The 19236-nt window shown below is 33.9% G+C and overlaps 1 protein-coding gene across 1 annotated transcript; it reads left to right on the forward strand.

Moving 5' to 3' along the window:
• The first annotated feature begins 647 nt into the window (after positions 1-647).
• LOC111418707 (zonadhesin-like) lies at positions 648-19212 on the forward strand. Its single transcript, XM_071201052.1, has 7 exons — positions 648-817; positions 5182-5770; positions 8078-12990; positions 14125-16015; positions 16066-16220; positions 18391-18662; positions 18719-19212. Exons 2-7 carry the CDS (start codon positions 5189-5191, stop codon positions 19060-19062), a joined length of 8157 nt encoding a protein of 2718 aa, XP_071057153.1. The 5' UTR covers positions 648-817; positions 5182-5188; the 3' UTR covers positions 19063-19212.
• The last annotated feature ends 24 nt before the right edge of the window (positions 19213-19236 follow it).

Below are 19236 nucleotides of genomic sequence, written 5' to 3' on the forward strand. Positions count from 1 at the left end.
GCTCAGGAGGACACGGCGGTAGTGATTAATAATAATAAAAATCAATAACAATAAAGAAATACCTTTGACATTGCATAACGAGTTTTTTACGAATTTTATGGTGGGATTTTTAAAAAGGCATTAAAAAAAAAATTGAACTTCTCAAATCCGGGTTCTTTTTGAGCCGAAGTACTAAAAAGATAATTTGTGGTAATTTGTGTAATATATGAAAACGTGGATTGCGAAATTTTCGATTAACTCGAATGGAAATTATAGATTCGACTCATCTTTGCGATATTAGCGAGTAATTACTCAAATTTTTTTTATATATAAAAAATTATGGAACCATCCTATTCAGTGGGAAATCGAAAATTATTCAATTTCAATTTTAAACGTCTCTTCTATCAACAACGTGAGAAAAACTTTCTTTATTACGCATTTTTTTTAACAACAATTTGTAACCGAGCTTTATTATTATTATTATTTATCTCTTTTTATTAAAATAACCCAATTCTCAAAGATCGTCGCGAAATTCTTTCGATGTTTCCAAGGAAACGGTTTTAAATTAAATAAATTATAAAAATAACGAAGACTTCTTCTTCTCCCCCACCTCCAAAAGGTGCTCTTAGAAGAAGACGTGAAACACCAGGATGTTACTCGTGAGTGTTGGGTTATAAAAGGAAGATATCGTGCGATTTTAGAGTTTAGTTTTAAACATCTATCGAAAGAGTTTTTTTGAAATTTTTTAAATAAAGTTTATTCCTTTTTCTTAAATGTGGTGAATCATTCATTTTTGGAAAAACCAATTTAATTTATTCAAGAAATTTTAATCGACCAAGTAAGTTATTTCATTTTAAATATTGATTTTATGATCTCACAATTTTAAAGTGCGTAAATGTCGCGAAGATTACGTAAGGCCTATAATATAATAGAAAACGACCTTAAAGTTTATTGAGTGACAATCGGAATGTAAAATTAGACTTTTTATTATTACTAAAGATGAGAATTTATTAAAATTACCCGGATCCGACTCAAAAAAACGCTAAAACAAAATTCGTTTTTCAAATCCGAGGTAACTCGGATCCGGGTTAATTCCAATCGGGTTACACAACACGTGTTTGTTGACTTTTAACGCGCGTTTTCGGCCGTCCAAGATGCTCAGATACATCCTGGTCGGTCATCCTCTCAAACCTTGGCGAGATGCTAATTTATTTCCTTTTTTTTTAAGACCAACTCGACTTTACAGAGTTAAAAGTGCCATTTTCGAAATCTCCGGCAAAAATCACCTTGACGTGACCCCCAACACCGCATATTTCGGGCGATTTTGATTTCACCCCGCCATCTTTATTTATATGTCAATGTCAAATTTCAAAATCATTACAACCACGATGTGTTTGTACTCAAATTGTTGCAAATTTTATCGGGGATTCAAAAATGATTTAATTAATCAAAAAAAATTTAATTTAATAAAATCATTTTTTTTTTGATTTTATTGAAATCCCCGTCTTAAATAAGCTCGAAATGACACCCAACTCGATATATTTCGGTTTTAACCCTCCATCTTAATTTTTACGTCAATCCGCCATCTTAAAAAAAATAAATTTAAGCGAACCCCATCGTGTTTATACTCAAATTAACGCAAATTCGATGGGGGATTCAAAAATGATTAAATTAATATCAAAAAAATTTTATTTAAAAAATTAATTTAAAAAAATCATCTCAAAACATTTTTTTTCGATTTTATTGAAATTCCCGTCTTAAATAAGCTCGAAATGACACCCAACTCGATATATTTCGGTTTTAACCCTCCATCTTAGTTTTTACGTCAATCCGCCATCTTAAAAAAATTAAAATTGAAGCAAACCCTATCATGTTGGTACTTAAATTAACGCAAATTTGATGGGGGATTCAAAAATAATTAAATTAATATAAAAAAAATTGTTATGACAAAATTAATTTAAAAAAAAATTGATTTGGTAACCTCAAAACAATTTTTTTTTGATTTTATCGAATTCCCCATCTTAAATAAGCTCGAAATGACACCCAACTCGACACATTTCGATTTTAACCCTCCATTTTAATTTTTACGTCAATCCGCCATCTTAAAAAAATTAAATTTAAGCGAACCCCATCGTGTTTATACTCAAATTAACGCAAATTCGATAGGGGATTCAAAAATGATTAAATTAATATCAAAAAGTTTTATATTAAACAAATTAGTTAAAGAAAATCGATTTAACTTAACCTCAAAACAATTTTTTTTGGTTTTATCGAATTCCCCATCTTAAATAAGCTCGAAATGACACCCAACTCGATATATTTCGGTTTTAACCCTCCATCTTAATTTTTACGTCAATCCGCCATCTTAAAAAATTAAATTTAAGCGAACCCCATCGTGTTTATACTTAAATTAACGCAAATTCGATGGGGAATTCAAAAATGATTAAATTAATATCAAAAAGTTTTATATTAAACAAATTAATTAAAAAAAATCGATTTAACTTAACCTCAAAACAATTTTTTTTGGTTTTATCGAATTCCCCATCTTAAATAAACTCGAAATGACACCCAACTCGATATATTTCGGTTTTAACCCTCCATTTTAATTTTTACGTCAATCCGCCATCTTAAAAAAATTAAAATTGAAGCAAACCCCATCATGTTGGTACTCAAATTAACGCAAATTTGATGGAGAATTCAAAAATGATTAAATTAATGTCAAAAAAATTTTATTTAAAAAATTAATTTAAAAAAAATCATCTCAAAACATTTTTTTTTTGATTTTATTAAAATCCCCGTCTTAAATAAGCTCGAAATGATACCCAACTCGGTATATTTCGATTTTAACCCTCCATCTTAATTTTTACGTCAACCCGCCATCTTAAAAAAATTAAAATTGAAGCAAACCCCATCATGTTGGTACTCAAATTAACGGAAATTTCATAAGGAATTCAAAAACAACTGAATTAATAAAAAAATCCCCTTATTAAAAAAAATCAATTTATATAACCTCATTTCATATATCTTGTTTGATGTTATTAAAATCCCCGTCTTAAATAAGCTCGAAATGATACCCAACTCAGTATATTTCGATTTTAACCCTCCATCTTAATTTTTACGTCATTCCGCCATCTTAAAAAATTAAATTTAAGCGAACCCCATCGTGTTTATACTCAAATTAACGCAAATTCGATGGGGAATTCAAAAATGATATAATTATTTCAAAATTTTTTTGTATAAAAATATAAATCAATAAAAATCGATTAATTTGAACCTCAAAATATTTTTTTTTGATTTTATTAAAATCCCCGTCTAAAATAATCGCGAAATGATACCCAACACGATATATTTTGATTTCAACCCTCCATCTTAATTTTTACGTCATTCCGCCATCTTAAAACATCAAATTAAGCAAACCCCATCATGTTGGTACTCAAATTAACGGAAATTTTACGAGGAATTCGAATCTAATGAAATAAATTATAAAAAATCAACGCTTAAACAATTAAAATTACTTAACATCTCACAAAGGAAGTAATCTTTTAACGAGATTTGTGAGAATCTTCGGTGTCTAGATTCTCATCTAACCACAAAAGATAACCAGATAGCTAGATATTTTTTCATGTTAATTAAGAAGCGACCTCAATAAAAAAAGATTGAATTAGATAATCTTATTTATTTATTTATTTTTTTCTTTTTTAATTTTTCTAACCTACAACTTTAAAGTTCAATAGAAGACGATAAACAAGAAAAAGAAGAAGAAAAGATTGCACAAGTTGCTTTCTAAAATTTTCCCACTCGTCGTTTTCATCGTCTTTTAACCTTTTAACACAACCTCTTCATTTCGAATCGAACCGAACGACCTCTACACGATACGGTGACGTAACGAGGTCACCGAAACAAACACAGGTAGTAGTAGGCCGCGCGGCTTAAAAAAGGACGAAGATGAAGAAAAAGAAACAAAATCTCATATGAAACGATGTGAGAGTAACACTTTCTTTTCGCTATTAATCACCATAATAGAGGATGAGGTTATAGAGGTTAAGTTATAGATGCGCAACTTTACGTAACGGTAACGTAACCACAACAATCGCGAGAAAAATGTGGGGAAAGTATTTTTTTTGACAGCGAAAGTGTCGTTTTTATCACTTTGAAACGATTTCATTAACTTTGTGATGATAAAAACAGCGTTTTTGAATTCTCCGGGAAAAATCAGCTTGAAACGATGCCCCACATCGCACTATTTAATTGACTTTTTTGACCACCATCTTAATTGTTACGTCAATCCGCCATTTTGAATTAATACAATATAATCGAAACATGTCGTGTTTATACTCAAATTGTTACAAATTTGATGGGGAATTCGAAAATGATTTAATTAATAAAAAAAAATTTTATTTAAAAAAATTCATTGAAAAAAATCAACTTAAAACATTTTTTTTTGATTTCATTGAAATCCCCGTCTTAAATAAGCTCGAAATGATACCCAACACGATATATTTTGGTTTTGACCCTCCATCTTAATTTTTACGTCAATCCGCCATCTTAAAAAATTAAATTTAAGCAAACCCCATCGTGTTGGTACTCAAATTAATGCAAATTTAATGGGGAATTCAAAAATGATTAAATTAATATAAAAAAAAATTTATTTAAGAAATTAATTTAAGAAAATCATCTTAAAACATTTTTTTTTGATTTCATTGAAATCCCCGTCTTAAATAAGCTCGAAATGATACTCAACACGATATATTTTGGTTTTGACCCTCCATCTTAATTTTTATGTCAATCCGCCATCTTAAAAAAATTAAAATTGAAGCAAACCCCATCATGTTGGTACTCAAATTAACGGAAATTTTATGAGGAATTCAAAAATGATTTAATTAATATAAAAAAATTTTTATTTAGAAAATTAATTTAAAAAAATCATCTTAAAACATTTTTTTTTGATTTCATTGAAATCCCCGTCTTAAATAAGCTCGAAATGATACCCAACACGATATATTTTGGTTTTGACCCTCCATCTTAATTTTTACGTCAAACCGCCATCTTAAAAAAATTAAAATTGAAGCAAACCCCATCATGTTGGTACTCAAATTAACGGAAATTTCATAAGGAATTCAAAAATAATATTTATTTAATCGAAAAATTAATTAATTTTAACCTCACTTTTAAAATAACGAATTTTTTTAATTTTTTTTTTAGCTAAACAATGAAGACACTAATTTTAGTGTCTTTATACATAATCACCACGTTCAACGTCAAGGGAGACGTTATCCACGCAATAAAAACCGTTCAGCAACATCCAAAACCTGTAGAAATCAATGAGTTAACGTTAAAATCGAATTCGAAAACCGATTTTTGGTGGCAAAGCGATAACTCGCCGTTGAAAAAGGCTCAAAATCATTTCACGGCGTGTTCGAAATCGAAAAGCTGTTTTAAAACCGCCGAAGAAGTCAACGATTTAACCTCAAAACGGGGTGTTAACGAAAACGATGACGATTTAAAGGTGGATTTGACTCAAAACGTATTTTTTAATGGAGAATTTAATGGAAACGATGCGAGATTAAACCAAAAAAATTATTTTAATGGGCACGGTAAAATTGTTAAAGACTCCGGAAATGGATTTTTGGGTGTCCAACCCGTTGAGGTTAAGTTCAGTCATCCAAAACCGTTTTCGACGGTTCCTATTAATGGAAAATGTGGTGGAAATGGATATGTGTGCGTGTTGAAGGAAAAATGCGGTCCCGATGGCGTCTTAATCGACCCAAAAGATGGATTTAATGCAGAAAAGGTGAGTTTTTTTATATAAAGAATTTAAACTTTAAAGAAATCCTTGATCTTTTCTAAAAGATGAGTAAAAGGCGAATAAGGAAACTTCATATTATTATCACTTTGAATATTATATACCAATAATTAACATTTTATAACCGAAAAGTGTCAAAAGTAAAAGTATTTAACGAAAATGTGTTAATTGTTTAATGAAGTAGTAATTAAGAAAGATTTCGTTTTCTAAAAAGGAAATTGTTATAAAACAATTATCATAAAAAATAAATTACGAGTTAACTAGATACATTCAGAATTATATCCTTGACATCTTCGCTTAGATCCTAACCGTAAAAGGAGCCGAATCGAATTGATTATGTAAGAGGAATGCAATAAAATACTCACGATTAAAGGAAATTAACGAAATTTTTTCTCAAAACGTATTTTTAATAACATATTTGAATTCCTCGGAAAAAATTAGCTTGAAATGATACCCCACACGATATATTTAGATCCAATTTTTAAGCGCCATATTAAAAAAATTATCTCAAAAAATTTTTTTTTTGATTTTATTGAAATCCTCATATCAAATAAGCTCGAAATGACACCCAACTCGATATATTTCGGTTTTAACCCTCCATCTTAATTTTTACGTCAATCCGCCATCTTGAAATAATTAAATTTAAGCAAACCCCATCGTGTTTATACTCAAATTAACGCAAATTTGATGAAGAATTCAAAAATGATGAAATTAATATCAAAAAATTTATTATTAAAAAAATTAATTTAAAAAAAATCGATTTATTTAACCTCAAAAATTTTTTTTTTGATTTTATTGAAATCTCCGTCTTAAATAAGCTCGAAATGATACCCAACTCGATATATTTTGGTTTTAATCCTCCATCTTAATTTTTACGTCAATCCGCCATCTTGAAATAATTAAATTTAAGCAAACCCCATCGTGTTTGTACTCAAATTAACGCAAATTTGATGGGGAATTCAAACATGATGAAATTAATATCAAAAAATTGTTATTTAAAAAATTAATTAAAAAAAATCATCTCAAAACATTTTTTTTTGATTTTATTGAAATCTCCGTCTTAAATAAGCTCGAAATGATACCCAACTCGATATATTTTGATTTTAACCCTCCATCTTAATTTTTACGTCAATCCGCCATCTTAAAAAAATTAAAATTGAAGCAAACCCTATCATGTTGGTACTCAAATTAACGCAAATTTGACGAGGAATTCAAAAATGATGAAATTAATATCAAAAAATTGTTATTTAAAAAATTAATTAAAAAAAAATCATCTCAAAACATTTTTTTTTGATTTTATTGAAATCCCCATCTCAAATAAGCTCGAAATGATACCCAACTCGATATATTTTGGTTTTAATCCTCTATTTTAATTTTTACGTCAATCCGCCATCTTAAAAAAATTAAAATTGATGCAAACCCTATCATGTTGGTACTCAAATTAACGCAAATTTGATGAGGAATCTAAAAATGATAAAATTAATATCAAGAACTTTTATATTAAGATAAATAATTAAAAAAAATCAATTTAATTTAACCTCAAAATATTTTTTTTAACTTTATTGAAATCTCCGTCTTAAATAAGCTCGAAATGATACCCAACACGATATATTTTGGTTTTAACCCTCCATCTTAATTTTTACGTCAATTCGCCATCTTGAAAAAATTTAATTTTAAGCAAACCCCATCGTGTTTATACTCAAATTAACGCAAATTTGATGAGGAATTCAATAATGTTGAAATTAACATCAAAAAATTGATATTAAGAGAATTAATTTAAAAAAATCGATTTAAATTAACCTCGAAACAATTTTTTTTAATTTTATTGAAACCTCCATCTCAAATAAGCTCGAAATGATACCCCACAAGCTATATTTCGGTTTTAACCCTCCATTTTAATTTTTACGTCAATCCGCCATCTTAAAAAAATTAAAATTGAAGTAAACCCCATCATGTTGGTACTCAAATTAACGGAAATTTCATAAGGAATTCAAAAATAACCTTTTTAATACCAAAAATCGTCTTATTAAAAAATTAATTAATAAAAATCGGTTTATTTAACCGATTTTTTTAATTCTATTAAAATCCCCGTCTTAAATCATTTCGAAATGACACCCAACACGATACATTTTAATTAATTTCGATTTTAAGCGTCCATCTTAATTTTTACGTCAATCCGCCATCTTAAAAAATGCAAATTTAATCAAACCGCACCGTGTTTATACTCAAATTAACGGGAATTTCGTTACGAATTTGAATATTCAAATTTTATTCATTTCTGTTTATTATTTTTAGCCGGATTGCAAAGAATTCGAAAACATTTGTTGCCGCTTACCGAATTATTCATCCTCCTCATCGTCGATTCAAGGATTTTCATCGTCGCAAGCTTTCTCATCATCCCAAGCATTTTCATCATCGGGAAAATCATCGTTCGGAATCAAAAATTTCGGCACATTTTCGAACAGCATCAGCCTCACGCCGGATATTCGAAACGCTGGCGAATCTGGTCATGGAGCGGGACTTGGATTTAATGTAATCTCAACGACTTCAAAACCTCAACGAGACGTCACTTTTAACCCGATTTTTGGGTCAACCGTTGATTACAGCGATACTCATTTCGGATCGGAAGTTCGATTCGGATCAACAATAAAAGGCCCCGATTATTTACCCCCGTATGAAACAACAACTCAACCGGGGATAATTTGCGGAGAAAATGAGATTAAAATTAATGGAAAGTGCGAAAAAGTTAAAGAAACTTGTAAAGGAGGCCAAATCATCGTTAATGGAAGATGCGTTTGCCCCGCTAATCAAGTTTTAATCGCGGGAAGATGCGTTCAATGCGGCGAGAACGAAGTCTTGGTTAATGGAAGATGTCAAAGGGTGACTACTCCACGTCCAAGATGTTATGCACCGGAAATTTTAATCGATGGAGTTTGTAAAGTTCCAACAACTCCAACAACGAGTTGTGAGGGTGGCCAACAATACGTTAATGGAAGGTGTCAATGTAGTTTTGGGTATGTTTTTGTTAATGGAAGGTGTCAAATTACCACAACTCCGGCTCCGAGTTGCGAAGGGGGGCAAATTTATATTAATGGAAGGTGTCAATGCTCATTTGGACAACAATTTATTAATGGAAGATGTCAAATTACGACAACTCCAGCTCCGAGTTGCGAAAGAGGACAAATTTATATTAATGGAAGGTGCCAGTGTCAAAGCGGATATGTTTTGATCAATGGAAGATGTCAAATTAAAACTACACCTCCACCAGCGTGTCCACCAGGTCAACAATTCGTTGATGGAATCTGTCAAATTGGATACACGAGCACTGTTCCTCCAACGCCTTTGTGTCTGCCCGGCCAACAATTAGTTAATGGACAATGTACATGCGCAGTTGGTCAAGAGTTCATCAATGGAAGATGTAGACAAATTACAACTCCATCTTGCGAAGGAGGCCAAATTTACATCAATGGAAGGTGTCAATGTCAAAATGGATACACTTTTGTTAATGGAAGATGTCAAATTACCACAACACCACCTCCATCTTGCGAGGGAGGGCAAGTTTACATCAATGGAAGGTGCCAATGTCAATTTGGGTACACCTTCGTTAATGGAAGATGTCAAATCACAACAACTCCAGCTCCAAGTTGCGAAGGGGGTCAAGTTTACATCAATGGAAGGTGTCAATGTCAAAATGGATACAGTTATGTTAATGGAAGATGTCAAATTACAACAACTCCAGCTCCGAGTTGCGAAGGAGGTCAATCTTACATCAATGGAAGGTGTCAATGTCAATTTGGGTACACATTTATTAATGGAAGATGTCAAACTACAACAACGCCTCCTCCATCTTGCGAGGGAGGCCAAGTCTACATCAATGGAAGGTGCCAATGTCAATTTGGATACAGCTTCGTTAATGGAAGGTGTCAAACTACAACAACTCCAGCTCCAAGTTGCGAAGGAGGTCAAACTTACATCAATGGAAGGTGTCAATGTCAATTTGGATATACATATATTAATGGAAGGTGTCAAACCACAACAACCCCAGCTCCAAGATGCGAAGGAGGTCAAATTTACATTAATGGAAGATGTCAATGCCCAAGTGGGTATACCTTTATAAATGGAGAATGTGAAAAAGGATATACAAGTACAGTTCCACCAACACCCTTGTGCCTACCTGGTCAACAATTAATTAATGGACAATGCACATGTGGAGTTGGACAAGAATATATCAATGGAAGATGTAGACAAATTCCATCTCCCAGCTGCGAAGGAGGTCAAACTTACATCAATGGAAGGTGTCAGTGTCAATTTGGGTACACATTTATTAATGGAAGATGTCAAACTACAACAACACCTCCTCCATCATGCGAGGGAGGCCAAGTTTACATCAATGGAAGGTGTCAATGTCAATTTGGATACACTTTTGTAAATGGAAGGTGTCAAATTACAACAACTCCAGCTCCAAGCTGCGAAGGGGGTCAAGTTTACATCAATGGAAGGTGTCAATGCTCATTTGGACAACAATTTATTAATGGAAGGTGTCAAAGCACAACAACTCCAGCTCCAAGTTGCGAAGGAGGTCAAATTTACATCAATGGAAGGTGTCAATGTCAAAATGGATATAGTTATATTAATGGAAGGTGTCAAATCACAACAACCCCAGCTCCTAGTTGCGAAGGAGGTCAAACTTACATTAATGGAAGATGTCAATGCTCATTTGGACAACAATTTATTAATGGAAGATGTCAAAGCACAACAACCCCAGCTCCACGTTGCGAAGGAGGTCAAATTTACATTAATGGAAGATGTCAATGCCCAAGTGGGTATACCTTTATAAATGGAGAATGTGAAAAAGGATATACAAGTACAGTTCCACCAACACCCTTGTGTCTGCCTGGTCAACAATTAATTAATGGAGAATGCACATGTGCAGTTGGACAAGAGTATATCAATGGAAGATGCAGACAAATTCCAGCCCCCAGCTGCGAAGGAGGTCAATCTTACATCAATGGAAGATGTCAATGTCAATTTGGATACACTTTTGTAAATGGAAGGTGTCAAATCACAACAACCCCAGCTCCAAGTTGCGAAGGAGGTCAAACTTACATCAATGGAAGGTGTCAATGTCAATTTGGATATACATTTATTAATGGAAGGTGTCAAAGCACAACAACCCCAGCTCCTAGTTGCGAAGGAGGTCAAATTTACATCAATGGAAGGTGTCAATGTCAAAATGGATACACTTTTGTTAATGGAAGGTGTCAAATCACAACAACTCCAGCTCCAAGCTGCGAAGGAGGTCAAACTTACATTAATGGAAGATGTCAATGCTCATTTGGACAACAATTTATTAATGGAAGGTGTCAAAGCACAACAACCCCAGCTCCACGTTGCGATGGAGGTCAAATTTATATTAATGGAAGATGTCAATGCCCAAGTGGGTACACCTTTATAAATGGAGAATGTGAAAAAGGATATACAAGTACAGTTCCACCAACACCCTTGTGTCTGCCCGGTCAACAATTAATTAATGGACAATGTACATGTGCAGTTGGACAAGAGTATATCAATGGAAGATGCAGACAAATTACAACTCCATCTTGCGAAGGAGGCCAAATTTACATCAATGGAAGGTGTCAATGTCAAAATGGATACACTTATGTCAATGGAAGATGTCAAATTACCACAACTCCGGCTCCAAGTTGCGAAGGAGGTCAAACTTACATTAATGGAAGGTGTCGATGTCAATTTGGATACACTTTTGTAAATGGAAGGTGTCAAATCACAACAACCCCAGCTCCAAGTTGCGAAGGAGGTCAAACTTACATTAATGGAAGGTGTCAATGTCAATTTGGATATACATTTATTAATGGAAGGTGTCAAACCACAACAACCCCAGCTCCTAGTTGCGAAGGAGGTCAAATTTACATCAATGGAAGGTGTCAATGTCAAAATGGATACACTTTTGTTAATGGAAGGTGTCAAATTACAACAACTCCAGCTCCAAGCTGCGATGGAGGTCAAGTTTACATCAATGGAAGGTGTCAATGCTCATATGGACAACAATTTATTAATGGAAGGTGTCAAAGCACAACAACCCCAGCTCCAAGTTGCGAAGGAGGTCAAATTTACATCAATGGAAGGTGTCAATGTCAAAATGGATACACTTTTGTTAATGGAAGGTGTCAAATTACAACAACTCCAGCTCCAAGCTGCGATGGGGGTCAAGTTTACATCAATGGAAGGTGTCAATGCTCATATGGACAACAATTTATTAATGGAAGGTGTCAAAGCACGACGACTCCGCCTCCATCTTGCGAGGGAGGTCAAGTTTACATCAATGGAAGGTGCCAATGTCAATTTGGGTACACTTTCGTTAATGGAAGATGTCAAACTACAACAACTCCAGCCCCAAGTTGCGAAGGAGGTCAAACTTACATCAATGGAAGGTGCCAATGTCAATTTGGATATACATTTATTAATGGAAGGTGTCAAACTACAACAACTCCATCTCCATCTTGCGAAGGAGGGCAAATTTACATTAATGGAAGGTGCCAATGTCAAAATGGATACACTTACGTTAATGGAAGATGTCAAATTACAACAACTCCAGCTCCAAGTTGCGAAGGAGGTCAACAATACATTAATGGAAGGTGTCAATGTCAATTTGGATATACTTTCGTCAATGGAAGATGTCAAACTACAACAACCCCAGCTCCACGTTGCGAAGGAGGTCAAATTTACATTAATGGAAGATGTCAATGCCCAAGTGGGTACACCTTTATAAATGGAGAATGTGAAAAAGGATATACAAGTACAGTCCCACCAACACCCTTGTGTCTGCCTGGTCAACAATTAATTAATGGACAATGCACATGTGCAGTTGGACAAGAATACATCAATGGAAGATGTAGACAAATTCCAGCTCCTAGCTGCGAAGGAGGTCAAACTTACATCAATGGAAGGTGTCAATGCCAATTTGGATATACATTTATTAATGGAAGGTGTCAAACTACGACAACCCCAGCTCCAAGTTGCGAAGGAGGCCAACAATACATTAATGGAAGGTGTCAATGTCAATTTGGATATACATTTATTAATGGAAGATGTCAAACTACAACAACTCCATCTCCATCTTGCGAAGGAGGTCAAGTTTATATCAATGGAAGGTGCCAATGTCAAAATGGATACACTTACGTTAATGGAAGGTGCCAAATCACCACAACTCCATCTCCGAGTTGCGAAGGAGGTCAAACTTACATAAATGGAAGGTGTCAATGTCAATTTGGATACACATTTATTAATGGAAGATGTCAAACTACAACAACCCCAGCTCCAAGTTGCGAAGGAGGCCAAATTTACATCAATGGAAGGTGCCAATGTCAATTTGGGTACACTTTCGTTAATGGAAGATGTCAAACTACAACAACCCCAGCTCCAAGTTGCGAAGGGGGCCAAGTTTATGTCAATGGAAGGTGTCAATGCTCATTTGGACAACAATTTATTAATGGAAGGTGTCAAACCACGACGACTCCATCACCAAGTTGCGAAGGAGGCCAAATTTACATCAATGGAAGGTGTCAATGTCAAAGCGGATATAGATTCGTTAATGGAAGGTGTCAAATCACCACAACTCCAGCTCCAAGCTGCGAAGGAGGTCAACAATACATTAATGGAAGGTGTCAATGTCAATTTGGGTATACTTTCGTTAATGGAAGATGTCAAGTTACTACAACCCCGGCTCCAAGCTGCGAAGGAGGGCAAGTTTACATCAATGGAAGGTGTCAATGCCAAAGCGGATATAGATTCGTTAATGGAAGGTGTCAAATCACCACAACTCCAACTCCAAGCTGCGAAGGAGGTCAACAATACATCAATGGAAGGTGTCAATGTCAATTTGGGTACACTTTTGTTAATGGAAGATGTCAAATCACAACAACTCCAGCTCCAAGCTGCGATGGAGGTCAACAATACATTAATGGAAGGTGTCAATGTCAATTTGGGTATACTTTCGTTAATGGAAGATGTCAAATCACAACAACTCCAGCTCCAAGCTGCGAAGGAGGTCAAACTTATATCAATGGAAGGTGTCAATGTCAATTTGGGTACACTTTTGTTAATGGAAGATGTCAAATCACAACAACTCCAGCTCCAAGCTGCGAAGGAAGTCAAACTTACATCAATGGAAGGTGTCAGTGTCCATTTGGTCAAGAATTCATTAATGGAAAGTGTGAAACCGGATACACGAGCACAGTTCCGCCGACATCTTTGTGCTTACCAGGTCAACAAGTCATTAATGGACGATGCGCTTGCCCGATTGGACAAGAATACATCAATGGAAGATGCCAAGTGCCTCCAACGCGTTGCGAAGGCGGTCAAACTTACGTCAATGGAAGGTGTCAATGTTCGTATGGACAACAGTTTATTAATGGAAGGTGCCAAAGTCCAAAACCAGATTGCGAAGGGGGGCAAATTTATGTTAATGGAAGGTGTCAGTGTCAAAATGGATATGTTTTGATTAATGGAAGGTGTCAAACTCCGAAACCGGATTGTGATGGGGGGCAAATTTATGTTAATGGAAGGTGTCAATGTCAAAGTGGGTATGTTTTGATTAATGGAAGATGTCAAATTAAAACGACTCCTCCGCCTTCGTGTCCACCGGATCAAGAATTTATTAATGGAAGATGTCAAAGTGGTTATACAAGCACGGTTCCGCCAAAACAATTATGTTATCCGGGTCAACAATTAATTAATGGAGTGTGTTCTTGTCCGTCTGGTCTCCAATACATCAATGGAAGGTGCCAAACCACCACAACCCCGCCGCCACGATGCGATTATGGACAAACCTACATCAATGGAAGATGTCAATGTCAAAATGGATATGTTTTAATTAATGGAAGGTGTCAAACAACTCCTCCCCCCGCGAGATGTTTAGCAAACGAAGTTTTAATTAATGGAGTTTGCCGAGTTCCTACAACTCCCCCACCACGCTGCGAAGGCGGGCAAACTTACATCAATGGAAAGTGTCAATGTTCGTTTGGACAACAGTTTATTAATGGAAGATGTCAAACTCCAATTCCGGATTGCGAATCGGGACAAATTTATGTTAATGGAAGGTGTCAATGTCAAAATGGATACGTTTTGATTAATGGAAGGTGTCAAATTGCAAAACAAGAGTGTGAAGGGGGACAAATTTATGTTAATGGAAGGTGTCAATGTCAAAATGGATACGTTTTGATTAATGGAAGATGTCAAACTCCAAAACCAGAGTGTGAAGGGGGACAAATCTATGTTAATGGAAGGTGTCAATGTCAAAATGGATACGTTTTGATTAATGGAAGGTGTCAAATTGCAAAACAAGAGTGTGAAGGGGGACAAATTTATGTTAATGGAAGGTGTCAATGTCAAAATGGATACGTTTTGATTAATGGAAGGTGTCAAATTGCAAAACAAGAGTGTGAAGGGGGACAAATTTATGTTAATGGAAGGTGTCAATGTCAAAATGGATACGTTTTGATTAATGGACGTTGTCAAATAACAACAACAGAAAGACCCGGCTATACTTATCCAACCCCAACTAAACCATTCTGCCGCTTAAACGAATACGTTCTAAACGGAAAATGCGTCCCAAAACAACCCGTCAACCCCGATGGAAGTTATAACTACGACAAACCAGACACCAATTTCGACAGCTCCAACGATTACCCCCCTAGTTATATCCCACCCGATAACGGAGGAAGAGATAAACCAACAAATGACCTTGATAACATCCCCGAAGGTGACAAACAAATCACGACTCATTTGAGACCGACGACACCACAAACACCTTTTAATCCGAATCAAAATAATCTTCCGGTTTATTCGGGGTGTGCGGCGGCGTTAAAATGTGTCCAAGAAATTTATTGTACGAGTGAAGGTACGATTTCGGGGGTTCCCGTTGTTTTGAGTAAAGAGCAGCAAGAGAATCGAGTCCCATTGGCGGTTTGTACCCTTTTGGAAACTGGTGGGGAAGGGAAATGTTGTCGCGATCCTAATTATAAGGATCCCTGGCCGTCGGCGAATTTAATCGATGGAGTCGATGATGGGACTTATCGCGAAGATAACACTTTGGGGCAATATCAGGTTAAAAAGAGGGAATCTAATAATAAATTAAGAGCGGTGAGGTCGGGGAATTTTCCGCGAAATCTTGAAGGATCTCAACTTAATACCCCATCTTGTGGAATTAGAAATTTAGTAAGAAATCGGCGTTAATTAATTATTTTATTTAATAAAAATCGTTTCAGGACTCGAAATTAACATCTAACGGACCTTTAGAGGTTAATTTCGGTGAAATCCCGTGGCAAGCTATGATTTTAAGAGATTCCACGCGAACTTTGTTGTGCGGTGGAGTCATTATTCGCCCAGATGCCGTTTTAACAACCGCTAAATGCATCGATGGGTAAAAATTTTTTACATTTTTCAAATTTTATCTAAAAATTCGTAATCTGCGTGAAATTCCCTTTAAATTGATACCAAACTCGACTATATTATCTTTAAAAACAACCGAGATATTAACGATTAAAAATTAATTTGACAGCTGACGTTTAATTTTTAGGTTATGTTTTTATTTTTATTTGTTGATATCTCCGTTGTTTTTTGAGATAACCCCATCGTGTTTCGACTCATTTTAAAGGATTTTTAATTTCCTACACGATACGATTAACAAAATTAAGCAATTTTTTTTTTAATTATTGTTAATAAATTCTTAATCACCTTGAAATTCCCTTCAAAATAATACCAAACTCGACTATATCATCTTCAAAAACAACCGAGATATTAACGATTAAAAATTAATTTGACAGCTGACGTTTAATTTTTAGGTTATGTTTTTATTTTTATTTGTTGATATCTCCGTTGTTTTTTGAAATAACCCCATCGTGTTTGGACTCATTTTAATGGATTTTTAATTTCCTACACGATACGATTAACAAAATTAAGCAAAATTTTTTTTTAATTATTGTTAATAAATTCTTAATCACCTTGAAATTCCCTTCAAAATAATACCAAACTCGACTATATCATCTTCAAAAACAACCGAGATATTAACGATTAAAAATTAATTTGACAGCTGACGTTTACTTTTTAGGTTATGTTTTTATTTTTATTTGTTGATATCTCCGTTGTTTTTTGAGATAACCCCATCGTGTTTCGACTCATTTTAAAGGATTTTTAATTTCCTACACGATACGATTAACAAAATTAAGCAATTTTTTTTTTAATTATTGTTAATAAATTCTTAATCACCTTGAAATTCCCTTCAAAATAATACCAAACTCGACTATATCATCTTCAAAAACAACCGAGATATTAACGATTAAAAATTAATTTGACAGCTGACGTTTAATTTTTAGGTTATGTTTTTATTTTTATTTGTTGATATCTCCGTTGTTTTTTGAAATAACCCCATCGTGTTTGGACTCATTTTAAAGTATTTTTAATTTCCTACACGATACAATTAACAAAATTAAGCAAAATTTTTTTTTAATTATTGTTAATAAATTCTTAATCACCTTGAAATTCCCTTCAAAATAATACCAAACTCGACTATATCATCTTCAAAAACAACCGAGATATTAACGATTAAAAATTAATTTGACAGCTGACGTTTAATTTTTAGGTTATGTTTTTATTTTTATTTGTTGATATCTCCGTTGTTTTTTGAGATAACCCCATCGTGTTTCGACTCATTTTAAAGGATTTTTAATTTCCTACACGATACGATTAACAAAATCAAGTAAAAAAATTTTTTAAATTTTATTAATAAATTCTTAATCACCTTAAAATTCCCTTCAAAATAATACCAAACACGACTACATTATCTTCAAAATCAACCGAGATATAAACGATTAAAAATTAATTTGACAGCTGACATTTAATTTTTAGGTTAAGTTTTTATTTTTATTTGTTGATATCTCCGTTGTTTTTTGGAATAACCCCATCGTGTTTGGACTCATTTTAAAGTATTTTTAATTTCCTACACGATACGATTAACAAAATTAAGCAAAATTTTTTTTTTAATTTTGTTAAAAAATTCGTAATCACCTTAAAATTCCCTTCAAAATAATACCAAACTCGACTATATTATCTTCAAAAACAACTGAGATATAAACGATTAAAAATTAATGTGACAGCTGACGTTTAATTTTTTTAGGTTAAGTTTTTATTTTTATTTGTTGATATCTCCTTTGTTTTTTGAGATAACCCCATCGTGTTTGGACTCATTTTAAAGCATTTTTAATTTCCTACACGATACGATTAACAAAATCAAGTAAAAAAAATTTTTTAATTTTATTAATAAATTCTTAATCACCTTAAAATTCCCTTCAAAATAATACCAAACACGACTACATTATCTTCAAAATCAACCGAGATATAAACGATTAAAAATTAATTTGACAGTTGACATTTCAAAATTAGGTTATGTTTCGATTCCTTTTTTGTTGATATCTCCGTTGTTTTTTGAGATAACCCCATCGTGTTTGGGCTCATTTTAAAGGATTTTTAATTTCCTACACGATGCGCTTAATCAAATTAATTAAAAACAATATTTTTTTATTTTTTTTTTTTAGAATCGAATCTAAAGATATTTTGGTGAAAGGTGGCGAATGGAAATTGGGAGTCGACGAAGAACCGCAACCGTTCCAAATCGTCAAAGTGGCCGCGGCGGTGCGTCACCCGCAATACCGCGTTGCCAACCTAACAAACGACTTAGCCGTCTTAGTTTTAACCGAAAAATTGCGTCTAACTGGAAATGTTGGAACTTTATGTTTAGACGAGAATCAAAATGATGTTGATGATGAGAGTTGTATCGTTACAGGGTGGGGGAAAAGAATATTACAAGGTAATACTTAATTTAATTATTCATTATTATTAAATTTGATGTTAAAATCTTTTTAGTTCACCTTAAAAACGCGATAATGCACTCAATCGACGTTAATATCATCAATAACGAGGAATGCGCCGAAAAATTAGGACCAGAAACTGAGATTGGGGCGAAAAATTTGTGCACCATATCAAAATCGAATCATTGCGAGGTCGATTATGGAAGTGCTTTAGCCTGTAAATCAAAATCGGGTCAATACGCGTTAAAAGGAATCTTCAGTTACGATTCGGGATGCAAAAACGATCGGCAAGTTGGGGTTTACACCAAACCGGAAGTCGGATGGGTCGAAGAGATGGTTTCGAAACCGCATAAAGCTTTGAGAAAAATCGAGCGGGCGTTTTTAGCGGCGAACGTTTGAAATTTATCCGTATTGTTAAGAGGAATACTGCCGATAAACAAGAAAATGATACTTTTTAAGAAAAAATCTGTCAATAATTACTATAAGAAACTGTAAAACTGCCTTGTAAAGTGTAAATAAACGTTTATCTTATGTTTTTTTGAATAAAAAGTAGTTTTTTTTTTAATTGAAGGG

The sequence above is a fragment of the Onthophagus taurus genome, unplaced genomic scaffold, assembly GCF_036711975.1.
Source record: "Onthophagus taurus isolate NC unplaced genomic scaffold, IU_Otau_3.0 ScKx7SY_16, whole genome shotgun sequence".
Taxonomy (NCBI): Eukaryota; Metazoa; Arthropoda; class Insecta; order Coleoptera; family Scarabaeidae; genus Onthophagus; species Onthophagus taurus.

What these genes read in the sequence shown, in the direction of transcription:
- LOC111418707 (XM_071201052.1), top strand. Translation starts at nt 5,189, where the DNA reads ATGAAGACACTAATTTTAGTGTCTTTATACATAATCACCACGTTCAAC. An exon ending in ATGGATTTAATGCAGAAAAG is followed by an intron (nt 5,771 to 8,077) that starts GTGAGTTTTTTT and finishes TATTATTTTTAG; the next exon opens with CCGGATTGCAAAGAATTCGA. An exon ending in CTTGTGGAATTAGAAATTTA is followed by an intron (nt 16,016 to 16,065) that starts GTAAGAAATCGG and finishes AAATCGTTTCAG; the next exon opens with GACTCGAAATTAACATCTAA.